We start from the raw sequence: 18,692 nt of genomic DNA, 5'->3' as shown, positions 1-18,692 counted from the left end.
GTTTCCAATTGCTTCCACTTTGTTATAATACAACTAACAGTTGACCATAGAATATTTTGTATTAAGGAAATTTCATGAATGGACTTTTTGCACCACGCCTGAATTCACTGAGCTCATGTGAGCAACCCATTCTTTCTGTTTGTCTGCATGCCTAGCATCTGCCTGTTCGTCTGCATGCCTAGTGCTTGATTTTATACACCTGTTGCCGTGGAAGTGATTGGAACACTTGAATTCAATGATTTGGTCCATGGAACTTTTTACTTTTTTTCGTTTATGTAGATTTTGTACTCACTCATGAGATAATTAAAAAAATGTAACGTAGAGGAAAAAGAGAATAATGTTAAAAAAAGGAACTTTATTTCATTTTCATTTCCAAGTACAAAAAGTATGAAACAGGCAAAATTGTCATTCCTTTTCATTTACACTATATCATTATAATTATAAATATCATTATCATTATCATTGTTAAAACTACTTCAGAAATACCTAATACTGATGTGTTCGGTCTTGTTAAAGAAAACCCATAGCACCATTACTGTTCATAAATAATTCTGGAAGGTGGAGAGTGAGAAAATATCTAAACTCCAGCCTCTTCTATTCTAGAAATCTGATTTAAACCTGACATTAAAAGATTGGAAGCTAAATTGAAATAAGTCACATTCTGCCTGTGTCCAGCAGGACCTGAAATGACAATTTAAAATAGGTAAGAAAGAACAATAGGAGAACTAGGAGAACAATAATAACAATAACCATAGTTATAATAACAATGCCAATCATTAATGACATAATCAATCATAGTAAATACCAAACGCATTGCAATAACAATAGCATTTTGAGTTGAAACAGATGGACAGCTCTGCTCTATAGGTGTATTTAAAACTGGCCTACTCCAGAAGCTGCACGGCTTCTCTCTCCCTGAACGTTGACCTTTAACCTTTGACCTTTCACGTACAGCAGGTCTCTACAGTCGAGCCATACTTTGTGCAAATATCTTTGTGGTGAATAAAAGGTGCAAGGAAGGTCAATTATGATAGTCCTTCCATTCTATTAATTCAATGGCAAAGGCACTGCATGGGGTACAGGAGGTTTTCATCGGATCAGCAATGTAAAAAGCAAAATCTGAGTTAGTGAAATATGTCAAAGTGAGATCAATTAGTGTATAGAACATGTCAATCAAACAGCCGGCCGGCTGGAGTCAAGTTCGGATCTGGAGAGGGAGATTTTCAAAGAGGACAAAGGAGGGATTATATACTGAAAAGAAGACTGAAGGATCAAAAGTGCATTTCACCGAGTGATAAACCGTAGCCATGTAAGAGGTGGAGGAGGGCTTGCGTCTGTCTCTCTTATCTCCCACTCCATTTCAGATTTCTTATTAATGGCAGAGAAGTACATGTAAATAGAAAAACATACAATACACACCCTTCACTTTTCATCTCTCCCTGCCTGCAGACCTGTAAACCAATCTTTACTGTCTGACATTCATATTCACTCCATCCTAATACAATTTTTCCAAATGCCATCTACTTATTTCCCTCTTATTCTTTTCTTCTCATGCCTTTCATGTTTATCTCTAAACCTTATCGAGCAGAGAGCGGTGACAGTAGAGGAGGCGTCGAGGGGTACCATAATGGTGGAAGAAAAGAAGAGCCCCCAAAGTGACAAGCACACAGGCCAAAAGAAACAGTGGGATCACAATGGTTGCAGCTCTTCCCATGGCTCCACCCTCTGACTCATCCACCTCAATGATGAGCACTTCCTCATCTGTGCTGGCCCTCTTCTTGGGCTCCTCCCCTTCACAGCCCATCCAGTCAGTCAGGACAGATTTGGGGAAGCCTGGCTCCACCTTCAGCTGCTGATTGTTGAACTTCCAGTACTTATTGGCTTTGTAGAAGTAGGTGTGTGCTGAAAAATTGCGGGGAAAGCTGATTCAGTAAAGCTTTGCATCACAGGAATAAATTACATTTTAAAATGCATTAAAATAGAAAACAGTTATTTTAAATTGCATTAATATTTCACAATATTAGTGTTTTCTTATGGTGGTCAGTACTGAATTTAAAAAAATATAAATGTGACTATACCAGCAATTCTGCATTGTCAGTATTACCTTGTACCGGGTATTTTCGGTACCTGCTGATAGTCGACTGCTTTTAAATTCTCCAGTGTCTATCTGTGTAAGCGCTCCGTGAAGAGCGGCAGTTTTTTAATTTACAATGTGTTTTTGAAGCGTTAATAATTGTAGCCAATCACAGACATACAGTCATGGGAAAAAGTTAGGACACCTTATTGAAGTCCGTGGATTAAAAAATAAAAAAAACCTCATCTGGTCCTTGGCAGGTCTTAAAAATTCGAAAACGATGAACAACAACATATTACATTGACATATCACACCGTGTCATTATTTGTTTAGCAAAAATAAAGAAAAGAGTGAAAAGCCATGGGTGACAAAGTTAGGACACCCTTACTGTTAACATAGGAATTAAGAAGGTAAGTAACGGTCAGGCACTTCTAATCAAATGCCTTTGATTGATTGATCACCGGTAAGTGTGATCATCACTATAAAAGCAGAAGTTTTGGCAGTTTGCTGGTCTGGAGCATTCAGTTTTGTCTTAATACAATGCCAGGGAGGGAAAAACATCAACAATGGTCTTAGAGAATAACCCAGTTGATGTTCAGAACTCATCCAGACTGTAATGCTGTGACAAGAGCTATGCATAAACAAATGCCCACAAACCTCAATAAACTGAAGCAACGTTGTAAAGAAGAGCAGGCCAAAATCCCTCAAGAATGATGTGAGAGACTGATAAAGTCATGCAGAAAATTATTACTTCAAGTTATTGCTGCTAAAAGTGGATCTACAGGCAATTCAATGATAGGGTGTCCTAACTTTGGCACCCATGGCTTTTCCATCTTGTCTTTATTTATGCTAAATAAATAATGGCACAGTGTAATATATCATGTGTTGTTCTTCATCTGATGTTGTATTTTCCAAATTTTTAGACCTGCCAAGCGTTGGATGATGTTTTTATGATGTCTTGATCCTGATACAGAAAATCATGAAATTCATTAGGGTGTCCTAACATTTTCACATGACTATCTGTTGAGCATGTAAAGGCAATGGCCAATCAGAGGTAATAAAGTTAGCCAGGATCCACACAAAAAACACTGGAGTTTTTGCAGGAGTGTCATTACCAGAGAGCAGCTACTGAACAAAGTGATTGACAGCTTCAGTGATAATAAAGGGAGCGCTCTTTGCTTGCTTGCTGTTTATTACCCATATACAACTTGAATACAATTTTATTTTTCACCTTGCTCTGTACACAGCAAAGTTTTTGGATTTACAATTGCATAAAAATGTGTTTGAATCCGAAATTGCAATGACTGGCAATGTTAACCATGGCAACAGATGGCACAAAAATGTTATACTGTATGCAAAAATAGATGTGCATAAGTCTTAGAGTTCAAGTGCAAACATACCTGCCACTTCTATGTGTATGTGTCTCTTTGTTCTTCATTTTATGACTAATTTTAACTTGATATTTTTTTGAAAAAAAATGTTTACATTTGAAAGCTACATGCTGTTTAAATGTATTATTTAAATAAAAAAGTAAGATAGTTCCAACTGTTTTTTCCTACGATACCAAATTTGGTACTTTAAGAACCGTAAAAGTTTACTGGTATTGGTACCAACTACTGGAATATTGTTGCTGAGACAACACTACTTTTTAAATGTAATTTGTGAGCGTAGACTTTTGTTTTAAAAACTTTTTGACCCCAAATCTTTGAATGATAGGAAGTGTGTGTTTTATTAGATCAATATGTATGTTTTTTTGCAGACATGACAGTGAAGAACCCACAGAAAAAGAACAAATGCTTCTGTACCTAGATCCTCGCTCATGAAGGCCCCTTTGATATTATCTGGTACTCCTTGCCATACACTGATGGGTTTGGGGTAGTCTGAATCCACAGATCTGCTTTTCTCACTGAAGCGGTAATATCTAAGAAAAAAGAAAAAGCATGATAAAAGAAATGGAGAACTTCAAAAAAAGAAGAGGAAGCATTTGTCTCAATATGACACAAAATCACACGGATTTACAATTAGACAATGAGTAAGATATCATAAGAGACACTGGAAACTTACTTGGTTCCCCTGAAGAAGTAAGTGCTGCCGGTGGGTGTGTAGAAAACAGCTGCGTCCAGCTTGTCTCTTGGTAGGCCTGTGCCGAGTTCTTTGAAAGTTTTTGGATAACCTTCCTCCATTTTAGCCTCGTTGAAAACCCAGTATTTATCACCTAGTGAGAGGACAGACATACAAGTATCACTGCACAATTTGTGACACCTATTAGAACCACAAATGCAATGTTTACAACAAAAGGCAAAATAATATAGAAGACGGACGCACCTTTAAAGAAAACAAATTTTCCATCAGCACGTTCGTAGGCAGCATTGATAGAGGGAGGCAGTCCCTTCCAGAAGTGTCCAATAGGCATAGGATACCCCTGCTGAGGTTTACCATCACGCACTCTCCAGAACCACTTTTCCTGGGAAGTAGAGGGTTGTAAATATTTTAAATATTATGAACAATAGTACTCACAAATATATATTTATATTTTTTTGTATTCTGTTGTACCTTGAAGACAAACATCTCTCCTCTGAGGAAAGCAATGGTGTCAAAGTGTCCCTCACATACGTCAGGGCCAAAGGAAGGGGGGTTTGGCCTGCGAGTGGGGGGCCGGGGTGCCGGGGGTTGGGGCTCTTCACCAGAACGAGCACCTGCCGAAAGATGCATGTCACGTCTGGTTTTGGTTTCATTTTAACATTCATGCTTCTGTGTCTTTTATTTTGAAATTAGTTCTAAGTCGTGTTTCCACCGCAGTAACTTTTCCCAGGAACTAGAACTTTGGGGTGGTACTTGGTGTGTTTCGAGCGCAGGAACCGGGGTCTAAATTAAGTTCTGGGAAAAAAATCCCCTTAAAATGGCCCTGCTTTTGGTGGTGGGTCTTGGGCGCTGAACATGCTGACTGAGTTCACGCAGCATTTAATTTTAACCTAAAAGTCTGTTGCATGCAGTCGAATCAACAATGGAGTCCGACCGATGGACCGACGACGAGGTTCAGGCTTTATAAAGTTTATTTGCAGAAGACGAAATCCAGGGGGTTCCGGAAAGTTACGCTCAGTCCTACGTCACCAGACTAATCTTCACTTCGGTACTTTAGACTGTGATGGAAACATGGACAGCAGCAGGTTTGGGGGGGGGGGAAGTTCCTGGGACAAATTGGTCTGGATAATTTCGGTGGAAACGGGGCCTATAGTCATGTTTCCTGTAATGTCATGTGATTCCCTGCTCTCCTCATTTGATCTGGTTATGTGGTTCCTTTTTTCATGTATTATGTTTTTTAGGTGGGTTTTATTTTGTTATTTGTGATTAGCGGATTTGACATCACTAATGAACAAATAATCATATTACTAACTAATGTTAACAAAGAGAAATGAATACTGTAACAGATGTTTTGCTCATTTTAAGTTAAAGGGGTGGTTGCATGCGATTTCCCTTTTTTTAACTTTAGTTAGTGTGTAATGTTGCTGCTTGAGTATAAACAGTATCTGCAAAGTTACAGCGCTGAACGTTTAATGCAAACGGAGATATTGTCTTTTAAAGTTATGGCAGTTTATTGCCTACAAAAACGGCCGGTTTGGACTACAACAAGCTTCTTCCCGGGTTGATGACAACATAAACCCTTGCTAGTTACCGCAAATTTGACTTCTGCCTGTAATGGTAAGGGGCGTGACGTTCCCGGGCAACCTGTGCCACTTCAGCCAATAAAAATACATGAAACTACATTTGGCCATCTAACCAATCTAAGACCATTGCGTTTTTCGGAGGGATGGGCTTCATAGAAGCAGGAAGCAAACGAGCCGTTCAAAGGACAGTGGAGACAGCAGTGTGGAATAAAGGTAAGATATAAGAAAAATACGGCTTTTAAAAAAAAAAGAAGTATTAAGACAAGTTATACTGAGCCCCATAAACACAACCAAGCCTATAAAAAAACACGGAACCACCCCTTTAACGTTATTTAATTGGACCATATATATATATGCAATGCAGAGTGACTACCATATATTTGCTGGATCCCCCGTCTGTCATCATCGGGCAGCACAAAGTTCTCAGTGTCCATCCACTGGTAAAACGGGGCCATGATGGCAGAGGGATCGCCTGAGTGTTCCAAGCCAAGGGCATGACCTAATTCATGCACCGCCACCAGGAACACATCATTACCTGAAAGAGAGGCAGAACGATGATACTTTACACTTTACATGCACTCACTACACATTAAGTCTGTTCAGCTAACAGAAAAATGTTCACATTTGCTCACCTCCCTGGTCAACGTTGCCTGTCGTCCAAGGCTCTGCTGCGTCAAAATGGGTATCGCCTCCGATACCGTGACCAGGGAAGTACGCGTGGGCCAGGAAACCTCCCTCGCCGTCGAATGGGGTGCTGTCTCCGTGAAAACCTTCCGCGAAGAAAAGCATGATATCCGCAAACTTGTCCACCTTGCCATTGATTTGACTGTATGGGATTTCACGGAACTTGAGTGGCGTCACAGCTTCCCAGACCTTGAAGGCCTTCCTGATGGCCTCTTGTGTGGCGTGCTCGCCTACTTTAGGAGAGTAGTTCTGGATACTGAGCAAAGAAAATATTTGTGCTTAATGGCAAAATCTTGAGTTTTCAATTCAGGAAGGAAGTGTAGAAATGCATGTTAATGGCAGATTTATTTAGCTATTTTGCAAGCTTTCTGTAAATGTGCATGAGTTCAGATTCATTACCTGCTATAGGAAAATAACTAGAAGAATAACAAAGTACAGTATAGGGTAAAATGATTTGTGCAAAAACCACTGTGTTTATGATTATGATTAGAAATTAAAATAACAAATATCAGTTTGCAATATCAAGCAGCACAATGCTGGAAGGGGGTGACACCGGAAGCCTCGCACAATCAGGTTACAAACGGCTGTATCTGCTCTTAGATTAAAAAGAAAGTTGATAGAGTGCCATAGTTTTATATGCATTAAATCTTACTATAATTAATTATCTTAGGTTGTCAATTACAGTTCCATACCTGAAAGTGACCTCTCTTTTGTCCCATTTTAGGCCCTGGATGACATATCGCTTCTTTCGTAGGTTGCTCTTCAGCTCAGAGCCAAATTTATCTGGAACACCGCACCTTGGCCGCTTCATGGCCCTGACAACATCATGTTAATGCAATACATAAAATCACTCAATCATACATGACTGGCTGCAAATCAGATGATTATTTCTCTATCAGGTCATCCATTTGTGGACAAAGATTGGCAGACTTTAGCATAAATAATGTAACTATTGAGTTACATATTACACATTTTCTTTAAATGGTCATATTTAACTAGTGGTGGACATGAAGTTACATTTTTAAGTATCAAGTAAGAATAAATATTAAACGTGGTTCATTGATCAGTGCTTCTCACTTTAAATGCTTGAGTTAAGTTAATTAAAAATCAATTACTTTTGTACTTTTACTTAAGTAATATTGAAAATGAGTACTTTTACTGGAGTAATATTTTATTAGGGTATCTATACTTCTACTTAAAGGGTTAGTTCACCTAAAAATGAAATTGATGTCATTAATGACTCACCCTAATTTCGTTCCACACCCGTAAGACCTCCGTTCATCTTCAGATCACAGTTTAAGATATTTTATATTTTAGTCACAGAGAATATACAGTCTATGCAAACTATACTGCCCATGTCCAGAAATCTAATAAAAACATAATCAAAGTAGTCCATATGTGACATCAGTTAGTTAGTTAGAATCTCTTGAAGCATCGAAAATACATTTTGGTCCAAAAATCACAAAAACTACGACTTTATTCAGTATTGTATTGTCTTCTCTTCCGCGTTTGTCATCAAACCTCAAATAAAGATTCAAACGGCCATGAATCAGTGAATCGATCAATGTCACATGATTTCAGCAGTTTGGATCGCGTGCCAAACTGCTGAAATCACGTGACATTGGTGACTGATGCTGAATAAAATCTTAGTTTTTATTATTTTTGGACCAAAATGTATTTTCGATGCTTCAAGAGATTCTAATGAACTAACTGATGTCACATATGGACTGCTCTGATGATGTTACCTTTCTGGACATGGACAGTACAGTGTGCATAGACCACTCTGGGACTAAAATATAAAATATCTTAAACTGTGTTCTGAAGATGAACGGAGGTCTTACGGGTGTGGAACAACATTAGGGTGAGTCATTAATGACATCAATTTCATTTGGGTGAACTCATCCTTTAAGTACTTTGTCTACCACTGTAATTAAATTTGAGATGCACAAGACTGGGCAAGACTTACGATAGTGTAGCTGGATCCATAGATCCGGTCACAGTGAGGCCATAGAATTTCTGCATGGCGGATATAGCGGTGATGATGGATTTAGGAGAGCGGATTGCCTGAGCCCGAACATCACCAGGAGGAAGATAGCCATACTGCTGGAGCCATGCCTGACAGAGAATGAATTAACACACAGCACATATTAACATGCAACTGTCCCATAACCACTCTTCTTCAATATAATAAACCAAATTCAACAAGAATAAAAGACACACACACACACACACACACACGCACACACACACACACACGCACACACACACACACGCGCGCACACGCACACGCACACACACACACACACACACACACAAAGTTTCTCTGGAACACATCACAACTTCTGCCAGAACATGAAATAGCACAGGTGCCACTGCTGTCATGGCTTTTAAGGTGACCTCAGTGAATTAAAGGTTGGACTGAATGTTTTTGAAGTGTCCTCACTGTTCCAAATGTCTCAGTACAGCACCACATCCACATGACATGCTGTCTGAATGCATACAATCTAATTGTACATAAACCTGCCAAAGCCCACAAACATCAGTGATGAACCACAGTACAAACACAAAGATGATGGCAGATGTGTGTGTATGTGTGTACTTATGACCTGGTTAAACTTTTGTGAGTAAGTGTGTGCGTGTGGACGCTCAAGAATTGTCAAGAACTGTGTCTTGACTTTATGACCATAATTTAACATGTACATGAGGGATTCCAACCTATATCCCTTCCAAACCTATATCCAAAGGACTCACATATGTTTATATGGGTCCCACATTGCCCGACACACAAAATAAATCGAAATTAATAATTCATATATGTATATAATTGTATTATTATTGTTGTTTAAAATGCTAAATATTTTCTTTTATGGGGTAGGTTTAGGGCTAGCCACACTTGGGTAAAGACAGACCAGAATGACTTTGAATTTAAACAGTTCCTTTGTTTTCTGACTTACAGAAATAAACACTGAGAACATAAAAAAACAGAGAAAACTAACAAAGAACTAAACTAATAAAATCTAAATATATCTTATACTGTATAAAGCTAAACAAATGAAACGACAATGGTAATGTAATTATGTAGCTTCAAAGAACTTTTGAATGCGTTTCATGTGCTCATGACTTGCATGTTTGGTTTATATATTTTCACTGTAAAGAGGCAAAAAGCCACATGATATACTGGTGTTCTAAATACTGAAGGGACGTGTCCCCCACACGTCTTGGTAGTTACAGCCCTGATTATAGCTGTGCAGGTGGTTGTGGCCTAATGCGCTGATCTGGGCTGTTAACACAAAGGTCACAGGTTTAGGAATGACTGTTAGACTAAATGGGTAAATGTCTCGTTTTAAGGATCAGACAGCCAGTGTCTCCATTCCAACCACAAAGAGTGTCAGCATAAATTATAAGCAGTTTTCAGTAATCCTTGTGACCTCAGACTGCCTCCCTTTCTTCTTTTCTTTCTTTCTTTTCTCAGTATAAGCAGTGTCTGTATCTGCTGCAAAAACAAATGAGAAAAAGAACGACAAACGTGATGGCACAGAGACCGTTCAGATTTACCATTTTTGAAATGAAGGCATAATTATGTTCATAAAGCAACACAAAAAGAAATAGCAACTGCATATTTTCCAGTTTCCAGAGTCACATACCCTTAGAAAGAAATGTAAATTACTTGTAACTACATAATAACTCACGTCAGACCAACTGAATTCCCTCAAATGTTGTCAACTGTCAAGTGTTGAGGTCTACAATCTTCCAAAACTATATCCCAGATGTCTTGGCTTTTAGGGTTTAAGGCTTTAGGCTTTAGAAACAACAATAGCATAGTTCACTTCACATAGTATATTAAACTGAATTTGTTGAGCTTAAAATCTGTAGTCGTTTATAATATTACAAAGACAATAGCTGAGATGAAAGTCTGCATAGTGTTCAATTATATGGCACTTACTCCTATTATTTGAACATTATACTCTTTAAAAATGGACAAAGCACTACAACAAACCTACATGATAGCATACAGTACTACAGTGATTAAGAAACCACATCCAGAGATTAACTTCACTAAATCAGTGAGTGCTTTCACTGGTTCCTTCACATGATTGGTTTTCCAATGGGACTGGTCTACACTGATCATATTGGTCAAGGAAGTATAAATCTGGAAAGGGCACTATAGTGTTTTGTTAACAACCTGGTCACCCTTGCTACATTTTTCTTTCTCTCAGTCCGTCATTCAATTCCTCCTTCTTTATGAGTGCTTTCTGTGTGTGGTGCCTCCGCTGTGGTGACGCGCCCCATTTTGCAAAAACACTAACTCATGAGGATGAAAACGTTTCCCTCTCTCTTACTCCCTCTGAAGGCCACTCTACTCCCTCCCGAAAAGCCTCAGGTCTCCTCTTAATGCCGCCAGCAATCCCAGCATGCTCCACTGCCCTGGAACTCCCAGTGGTGGGTGTCAAAGGTTCTATTTAGAACCCCTCTGCCGTTCCCCTGACTGAGGAAGAGCGAGTCACTGTGTGGCCATGCGTCAGCTATTACCATGCAGACAGGTAGCCTTTATAGAGTTTACTGAGTCTCGGGCTGTCTGGGAAAGCTTTATGTAATAATCAAGGCAGACACTGCTATTATACACAGATCTGGGAACAGATTTCAACAGTAACCATTAACTCAAACATGATAGAGACTAGCAGGTACAGAAGACGTGAGGTTAAGTGTAATCAGATGTCTGCTGCACAGACTTGACTTAACACATGCTATCAGCCCTTGTTTAAAGAGGACCTATAATGCTTTTTTTACATGTTTTAACTTTCTTTAGTGTGTAATGTTCCTATTGTAACATGAAAAAGGTCTACAACGTTACAACACACAAAGTCCACTCCAAAGGGAGTTCTATATTTTGTACGCCTTGATTGTAGTACTGAGTTTTCTTCCAGGAACACACACATCACAATATTCCTTTAAACAACAGAGGGTATGCACGTGACGTCATTGCCGGCCATAGTGACTGTGGTTACGATAATGCAGCATTGGTTTACAGCGTTAATGCTGTGAAAAACACACAAAACCAGGGTTGGGGGTTCTTGGCAGAGGTGGACAGTAACTATTTACTTGAGTACTGTACTTAAGTACACTTTTTGAGTACCTGTACTTCACTTGAGTATTATTTGTTTCATGAAACTTTGACTTTAACTTCACTACATTTGAAAGACAAATATTGTACTTTTTACTCCACTACATTTCTATCAAGGTCCTCGAAGTTAAAAGTCGTTTCTGTAGCAGCTTTGAAAGTCAGTGGATGATTTTTTTCTTCTTTAAAAGTTGTTTTGTTGTTACAGACAGTCTATCACTCTTATACTCTTATAGGGTATAACACTCTTATAGGGTCATGTAAAGTTTCCCAACTTTTTTTGAACACTGATCAGTTCATAACAAAATGGAAGAAAATGTTTCCTCGGTACAGTGTGTGCATCCATAGCTATACTTTTAAAGTATGTTTTAGTTTTTTTTTTTTTTAAATCAAGATTAGTTTAGCATATGGTTATGGTTAGCATACATTTGCCATATACATATGCATGTCTTACAAAATGTTAATGTAAACATCTGGGAGAAAGAGAAAAGTAAAGTTGGGAGAATAACGGATGTGTATCAGTGTATTGGATCCGTGCATTCAGCGTTAAAGGGACAGCAGCTTTATAAAGAGCTTTGTATCTTTACTACAAGTATTGAAATGAGTCATATGCTAGCATGTCTTAAGGAGCATCACTGACTGGCTTAAACCATGATGGCATAGTGTGCATTTAAACAACAATGCAACAATAATAAAACATTGACATAAAAAAGGACATTTATTTTTGATACTTAAAGGAAGTGTATGTAAGATTGTGGCCAAAACTGGTACTGCAATCACTTTCAAGTGACTGTAGAGAGGTGTATCCCCTCTCCCCCTCCCCCTGCTCGAGGTTGCCAGATTGGCTGCAGGATCAGTAGGAACGTTTGTAGCTGCAGCTGTGGTAAACTAGAGCAGAGCTGGCAACCTGGATGATGAAACACTACTGACTTTGTGATTGGTAGAAATCCTTAGGCCAAAACACAACATCAACATTCAACATCAGTTGAGGGCTGCAACAACAACTTTTAAATGACAATATCCTGCCCGGACGGACTACTGTTGTTAGTGATATAAGTATTTAAAATTAACATGATTTCCTAATGTCTACTGACATCAGGGCCATTTTATGATTCATTGAAATACATTTCTTACATACAGTTCCTTTAAGTACTTGTTAAAACAAATACTTCTCTACCTTTACGTAAGTAAAAATCAGTTTTTAGACTTTTCACTAACGGAGTAATGTAACGACTAATAGTACTTTTTCTTTTTACTTTTACTCAAGTAATAGAGTTATGTACTTTGTCCACCTCTGGTTTTTGTCTGCCCATAACTGTTGGTCTAGGATCTGTTTTCTTTGTAATAATAGCATTTTATTAGAGAAAAAGAGTTTGCAAAAGATCCAGTGTGTATCTGTATTTGCACTCCTTAAATGATTCAATTTCCAATGTGCTTTCACTTTAGTGTGTAATGTAGCCAATCAATCACAGACATGTTTGCTGATTTCTTGAACGCAATGGCCAATCACAGGTGTTGAAGTTAGAACACTCACCGCTCAAGTTTTTTCCAGTGCTGAATATTCTGCATGTACTCAAATCCTCTCTTATGAAGTGTAGACATTATGTAAATAAGAGATGCGTTGTGTACTTAGCTTCACTTATTAATATAACGGACCTTTCTGAGATTGTGTTCATCGAATGAGTGAGAGCTTTTAGTTATTATAAAGTGGCGGTCTTTTGAAAAAAACGATTCCTAGCTGCATGTCAATTTCCATGGATCACTGGATGTTGGGCATGCTGTAAGGAACACTATATCCAGTCCAACCTTTAGTTTAAACTGATAACCGTTTGTTCTACTAGCGTTTTCCCCTATTAAATCCAGTTATGCAGCAGCTCTTTTGTCACTCAGTCCCACCTGAGAGGGCGTGTTCCAATGCAAAAGTGACGTTGATGACCTTCTATTCCCGCCCAAGGCATAAGAAAAAAAAGCAAGACCTGGTTGAGTTGCATTACTAATGTTTTGAAACTCTAGGTTAAGGGGCTTGACATTTCTGAAACACGCTCAAAGTGGTTGACCAATACACTACAGCCAACCAATCAGCACATTACGTTTTTCAGAAGGAGGGGCTTCATATAGAGACAGGAACTAAACAGTATTTTTTGAACATTCAAGCATGAGTAAACCCCAAAACAATATCAATACTTTGTAAAAGAGTATGGCTTCTTTAAAACTCTGAAATGGAGCCAGTATGAGGAGGTGCTTTCTAAGATGGCTCTTTCTGAAAAACTATTTCATCAGTTTTAGTGTTGCAACACGGAAAACACATTCCATGTTTAGAAGAAGAACATGTTGTTTTGCTGGTACACAGTATGTGCACAGTTTTAATCTCTGAATCTAATAGTTTCACTGGATATATACTGAATATACTGAATATTGCTGTCAGACTTTCCAGACTTTGAGGGGGAAGCGGCATTTATGATTTTAACAGCTGATCTGCTGCTCCTAAGGCATTAAAGAAGGAGAAAAACAAACTATTACTAAAGAGGGGCAAAAAAAGTGGAGGGGAAAAAATAAAACCTAAGTGAGATCCAAGAGATTTTAACAAAAAAATAGAAATATAAAAACAAAGGGCAGAAGAAAAAGAGAGAGGAGAAGAAAAAAAGGAGGGCAGAGGTGAGTCTGAATGCACGAAAGAACTGAGTCAGTCGTTCCTCCTTGTCTGTGCCAATGGAAAAAACAGAGAATTTTAGGCATTAGTGCCCGTGTCTCAGTCTGCATCTTCACGTCGAGGATCAGATCACTGACCCATTTACTGAGCAGCTGAACTAATTCTGACAACAATTTCTCACCTCCAGTATAAAACAACCCTCAAAATCACTGTTTTTATTAATTTGAGAACTATATATATATAATATTATATATATATATATATATATATATATATATATATATATATATATATATATATATATATATATATATATATATATATATATATATATATATAGTGCTACTACCATATTACTACCAATCAGCAAAAGTTCAAGTAGTTCCAAATGCAAGATATTATCATCCATATATCCACATCATTTATATACTGCAGAGCTACACTGTTAAAAAAATATATGGTCTAAAAAAAAAAAAAGAAATGGTAGTGGTTGAGGCTTATTGTATGTCTTACAGAAATTAAATTTCAATATATGATTTGTTTTCTTCTAATCTATACTTTTTCAAGACTCCTCAATTGATGAAGGTCTAAAAGATTCAGCTGAGTTTCAACAGATGCTTTGCATCTGTAATACTACTTAAACAAATACATCATCTCTCGTCTATGGTCTGGAGAGGGGGGGCAATGCCCAGCTGTTTTCCATAAGGAAAATGGCTAAATTTCTTTCTTTTTTCGCCTTTTTAGTACAGTATTCAAAACAAAAGCACCTGTAACAACAGAAAAAGTGCAGCGCAAAGTCATATTAAACCTAATGTAAAGCCTTTAGTTCATTAGAAGTTAAGTTCAGAATTACTAGAAGAAGAAAAAAACATAGATTGGGAGGAAAAGGGTTGTACAACTTAAGAAAGCCAAAAAAAACCTGCATTTATGGTTAAAGCATGTAAAACTCAAACAGAAGTCTAAAGAATGATCGCAGTTTCACAAGCAATGGGCATCTGCGATTTAACCTTTTGTATGACCTTACTCTCTGATCACGCGACTCTCACATGAGCAGACTGTTTTTGTCTTCGAAAGCTTTTGATGGAATCTGCAGAGCGGAATTTTTTTTGCACTAGCCCTGGGTACATCTCTCAACCATCTCAGAAATGTGAAGGAGTGTGAGAGAAAGGAATGAAGTGTGCAAACCGAGATAGTTGTTAAAATGTCTTAAAGGGTTAGTTCAACCAAAAATGACAATTCTGTCATTAATTACTCACCCTCATGTCGTTCTAAACCCGTAAGACTTTTGTTCATCTTCAGAATACAAATGAAGATATTTTTAATATTATCTGAGTGATTTCTGTCCCTCAATCTATCTGTCCTCATTGACAGTCTATGCAACTACCACTTTGAAGCTTCAAAAAGTCATAAAGAGATCGCAAAGCTAATCCATATGAATTGAGCGGTTAAGTCCAATTTTATTAAAGAGACATGATCACTTTAAACACTGAACAGATTTAGTCTTTTATTTAGATTTAGGGTCTTATTCACATATAAATATTCATCAACGCACAGATCAGTTATGGTAAATTAATGCTCAAGCATGTTCGCTTGATGTGCGAGAACAAATGGGTTTCATTCTCATTTGTTCAATGTTTATCAATGTTTGTGTGAATAAAAGTCTACATTTCTGGTCATCTGTCCATCATCAAGTGATCGAGTCTCTTCAGAAAATTGGGTCTAAACCGCTCAATGCATGTGGATTAATTTTACCAACTCTTAGAACTTTTTGAAATGTCAAAGTAGTAGTTTTGTAGTGGTTTAGTAAAAAATATCTTAATTTGTGTTCCAAAGATGAACAAAAGTCTTACAGGGTTGGAACGACATAAGGGTGAGTAAATGATGACAGAATTTTCATTTTTATGTGAACTAACTCTTTAAATCCGCTCTCTGATTTTGTTTTCTTTATTTTAGACCATTAAGATTTCCTGGCTTGCATCTATGACAGAGACGCCAAAACGTCCTGAAAAACAGTCACTCGTTCTATTCTCCCTCACAGTTAGGCTATGTGTCTACCAGACATGGGCCTATTTCTGAAACAAAAACTAGGATGGCTCTGGGGTGTATGGACAAATTTATATATTCAATCTAAATGTTAGCCTTCTTTTTTTCTCGTCAAATTAAATACAAAGGGAAAAAAATTAATCTAGGGGTGCAGTACAGAAACCACAGAATTGCGAAACTTTAATAACTAACCCTCTCTAGCTATGAATCCTGGAGTCTGTGACTCATTCCTGCTTTGTTTTACCTTGATATTTAGGCGTCTGAAAAGACAACCTCATCTGATTCTCATCTGTAATCTGTGAATTATGAGGTACATGAATAGCCACACTTCATGAAGGAAATCCTGACATGATCTGAGAGTGTGCCCAACATTGCAGGCTTGACAGACAGATAGTGGAAACACACACACACACACACACACACACACACACACACACACACACACACACACACACACACACACACACACTAGAACAACACTGTGGGTTTACCTCTGGTCTGACTTCTTTGTCACTGGTCCCGCTTTGCACCAGAAATACGCTTGCGAGGGCGAGCAGCAGTAGCCGCTGTAACGTCTGGAGTTTCGGTAACATTCCTCAATGCGCAAGAGAACTGAGTTCGGGACACAAAAATGCTCTAGGCTCCGTTCTTAAAGTTTTTTCCTCAAAGTTTTCCCCAGTAGATTTTTTTTCCCGAGTCACACCATTCCAATAGTGAAAACGTTTTCTTAAAACTCTGCCTGGCAGTTTTTCCTAAGTACAAAAATAATAAAAACTGACGTTTGCCTAACCTAGTCTAAATGTAATCATTGTTATTAAAAACTTTTCCAAAAGTAAAGCTGGACCCTACGAAGACTATCTTCAGATGTGAAATGTATTTATATTAGGTCTGCCTATTCTCATCTTGCGCTGGGGTTTTCTTTTGTCCTCTGATCTCTCCACAGGCGGCTTCACTGTCAGATTGGGGACGTGGTTACTTTTTACCCTGTGGTAATCTGTCTGCACTACAGAGCATCTAACTGGGAGGAGTTGGACGAGAATCGACACTGCAGATGTGCATTTTTCCCAGTGTGCTAATTATTCAATCACTTTCCAGCGGGAGTTGAATTTTTAAAGGAATTCTGTCCGAAATTCGAGCGTCGCCTCTACAAACCTCAAAGAGCCTGTTTTTTGTGTTTTTTTTATTATTAGGCTATTTTTTATTAGAAAACTTTTTGTGCTATTTGTGATCAATGTGTATAGTGTAAAGTATGAAGAGGACGAAAAGAAAGAAATGGAAAAAAAACCTTAAAACATTTTCAATAAGTCGCATAAATTAGCATAGCCTATTAAATTGTGAACATTATGAACAGATTACAAATATTTTTTGTTGACAAATAAACATTGTGCCTGCACTACACTGTACATTTTTTTTGTTGGTTTACCATAAAAAAGTAAGTAAGGTTGCCTTAAAATTTTGAGTTTATTGAAATTGAAAATTTGAGTTGATACAATAAAGGAAATTGGTTTAATAAATAGAAACTCGAAATATTATTGTATCTGACATGTTTTACTGTGTCATCACAAATAAAACAAACACACAATTACCCAATATGCTTACAATCTTTTTAAATAATATTTGAATAAAGGTTGTCGATTCTCAAAAATGTTCATTGTATTATAACCAGGTAACATATTTTTTTAAATAGCCTATTTATTTATTTTTACAGTGTGTGCATTTCTTTACAATTATTTTTGTTGACAAATAAACTTTGTGTCTGTTGTGCCCGGATTGTGCCCACGTTGTGCCTATGCATTTTACAAAATGAAAGTTTTAATTATTATTATTAGGCTATTATTATTATGCTATTATTATTATTATTATATTATATTATATTATATTATATTATATTATATTATATTATATTATATTATATTATATTATATTATATTATTAATGTTATTAAAGGGTAATTAGTTCACCCAGAAATGCTGTCATTAACTGCATTCCAAACCCATAAGACCTTCGTTATAATAATGCAGACAGATGCATTATATTATTATGTACTTCAAAAAAAAGAGCAACAATCCTTGCCATTGATCTCCTGAACACAAATTCAGACATTTCTTTATGAAATCCAAGAGCTCATTTACCCATCCATAGAACGCCATTTAATTAGCCTACCACTTTCAAGGTCCAGTAAGGCAGTAAAGACATTGTTACACACACACACACACACACACACACACACACACACACACACACACACACACACACACACACACACACACACACACACACACACACACACACACACACACACGTGTGTGTGATAAATAAAATGTATTTATCAATTTCTTCTTTTCTGTGTCAGTCTCCTTTGTTGTTTGTTGTAAACACAGCTCAGCGCTTCCATGTTCTTCATCAGAACGTCAGCATGATGAACTAAGGTCTTCGGGTTTGGTTGGAAAAAACGTG

General features: G+C 37.5%; 1 protein-coding gene across 1 annotated transcript; it reads right to left on the bottom strand.

The window, feature by feature from the left end:
* Positions 1-335: 335 nt before the first annotated feature.
* mmp14a (matrix metallopeptidase 14a (membrane-inserted)) lies at positions 336-17,188 on the bottom strand. Its single transcript, XM_067444128.1, has 10 exons — positions 16,727-17,188; positions 8,390-8,538; positions 7,116-7,238; positions 6,372-6,679; positions 6,113-6,274; positions 4,628-4,770; positions 4,400-4,538; positions 4,139-4,289; positions 3,880-3,995; positions 336-1,902 (listed from the first exon to the last, which is right to left on the bottom strand). The coding sequence occupies exons 1-10, from the start codon at positions 16,826-16,828 to the stop codon at positions 1,571-1,573; spliced, it is 1,725 nt and encodes a 574-aa protein (XP_067300229.1). The 5' UTR covers positions 16,829-17,188; the 3' UTR covers positions 336-1,570.
* Positions 17,189-18,692: the final 1,504 nt, after the last annotated feature.

This window comes from Pseudorasbora parva, chromosome 1 (genome assembly GCF_024679245.1).
Source record: "Pseudorasbora parva isolate DD20220531a chromosome 1, ASM2467924v1, whole genome shotgun sequence".
Lineage (NCBI taxonomy): Eukaryota > Metazoa > Chordata > Actinopteri > Cypriniformes > Gobionidae > Pseudorasbora > Pseudorasbora parva.
The sequence above is the reverse complement of the archived record's forward strand: the minus strand, read 5'-3'. Positions and strand labels throughout refer to the sequence as shown.

What these genes read in the sequence shown, in the direction of transcription:
- mmp14a (XM_067444128.1), bottom strand. Translation starts at nt 16,828, where the DNA reads ATGTTACCGAAACTCCAGACGTTACAGCGGCTACTGCTGCTCGCCCTC. An exon ending in AAAATTTGTTTTCTTTAAAG is followed by an intron (nt 4,290 to 4,399) that starts GTGCGTCCGTCT and finishes TCCTCTCACTAG; the next exon opens with GTGATAAATACTGGGTTTTC. An exon ending in TACTTCTTCAGGGGAACCAA is followed by an intron (nt 3,996 to 4,138) that starts GTAAGTTTCCAG and finishes CTTTTTTCTTAG; the next exon opens with ATATTACCGCTTCAGTGAGA.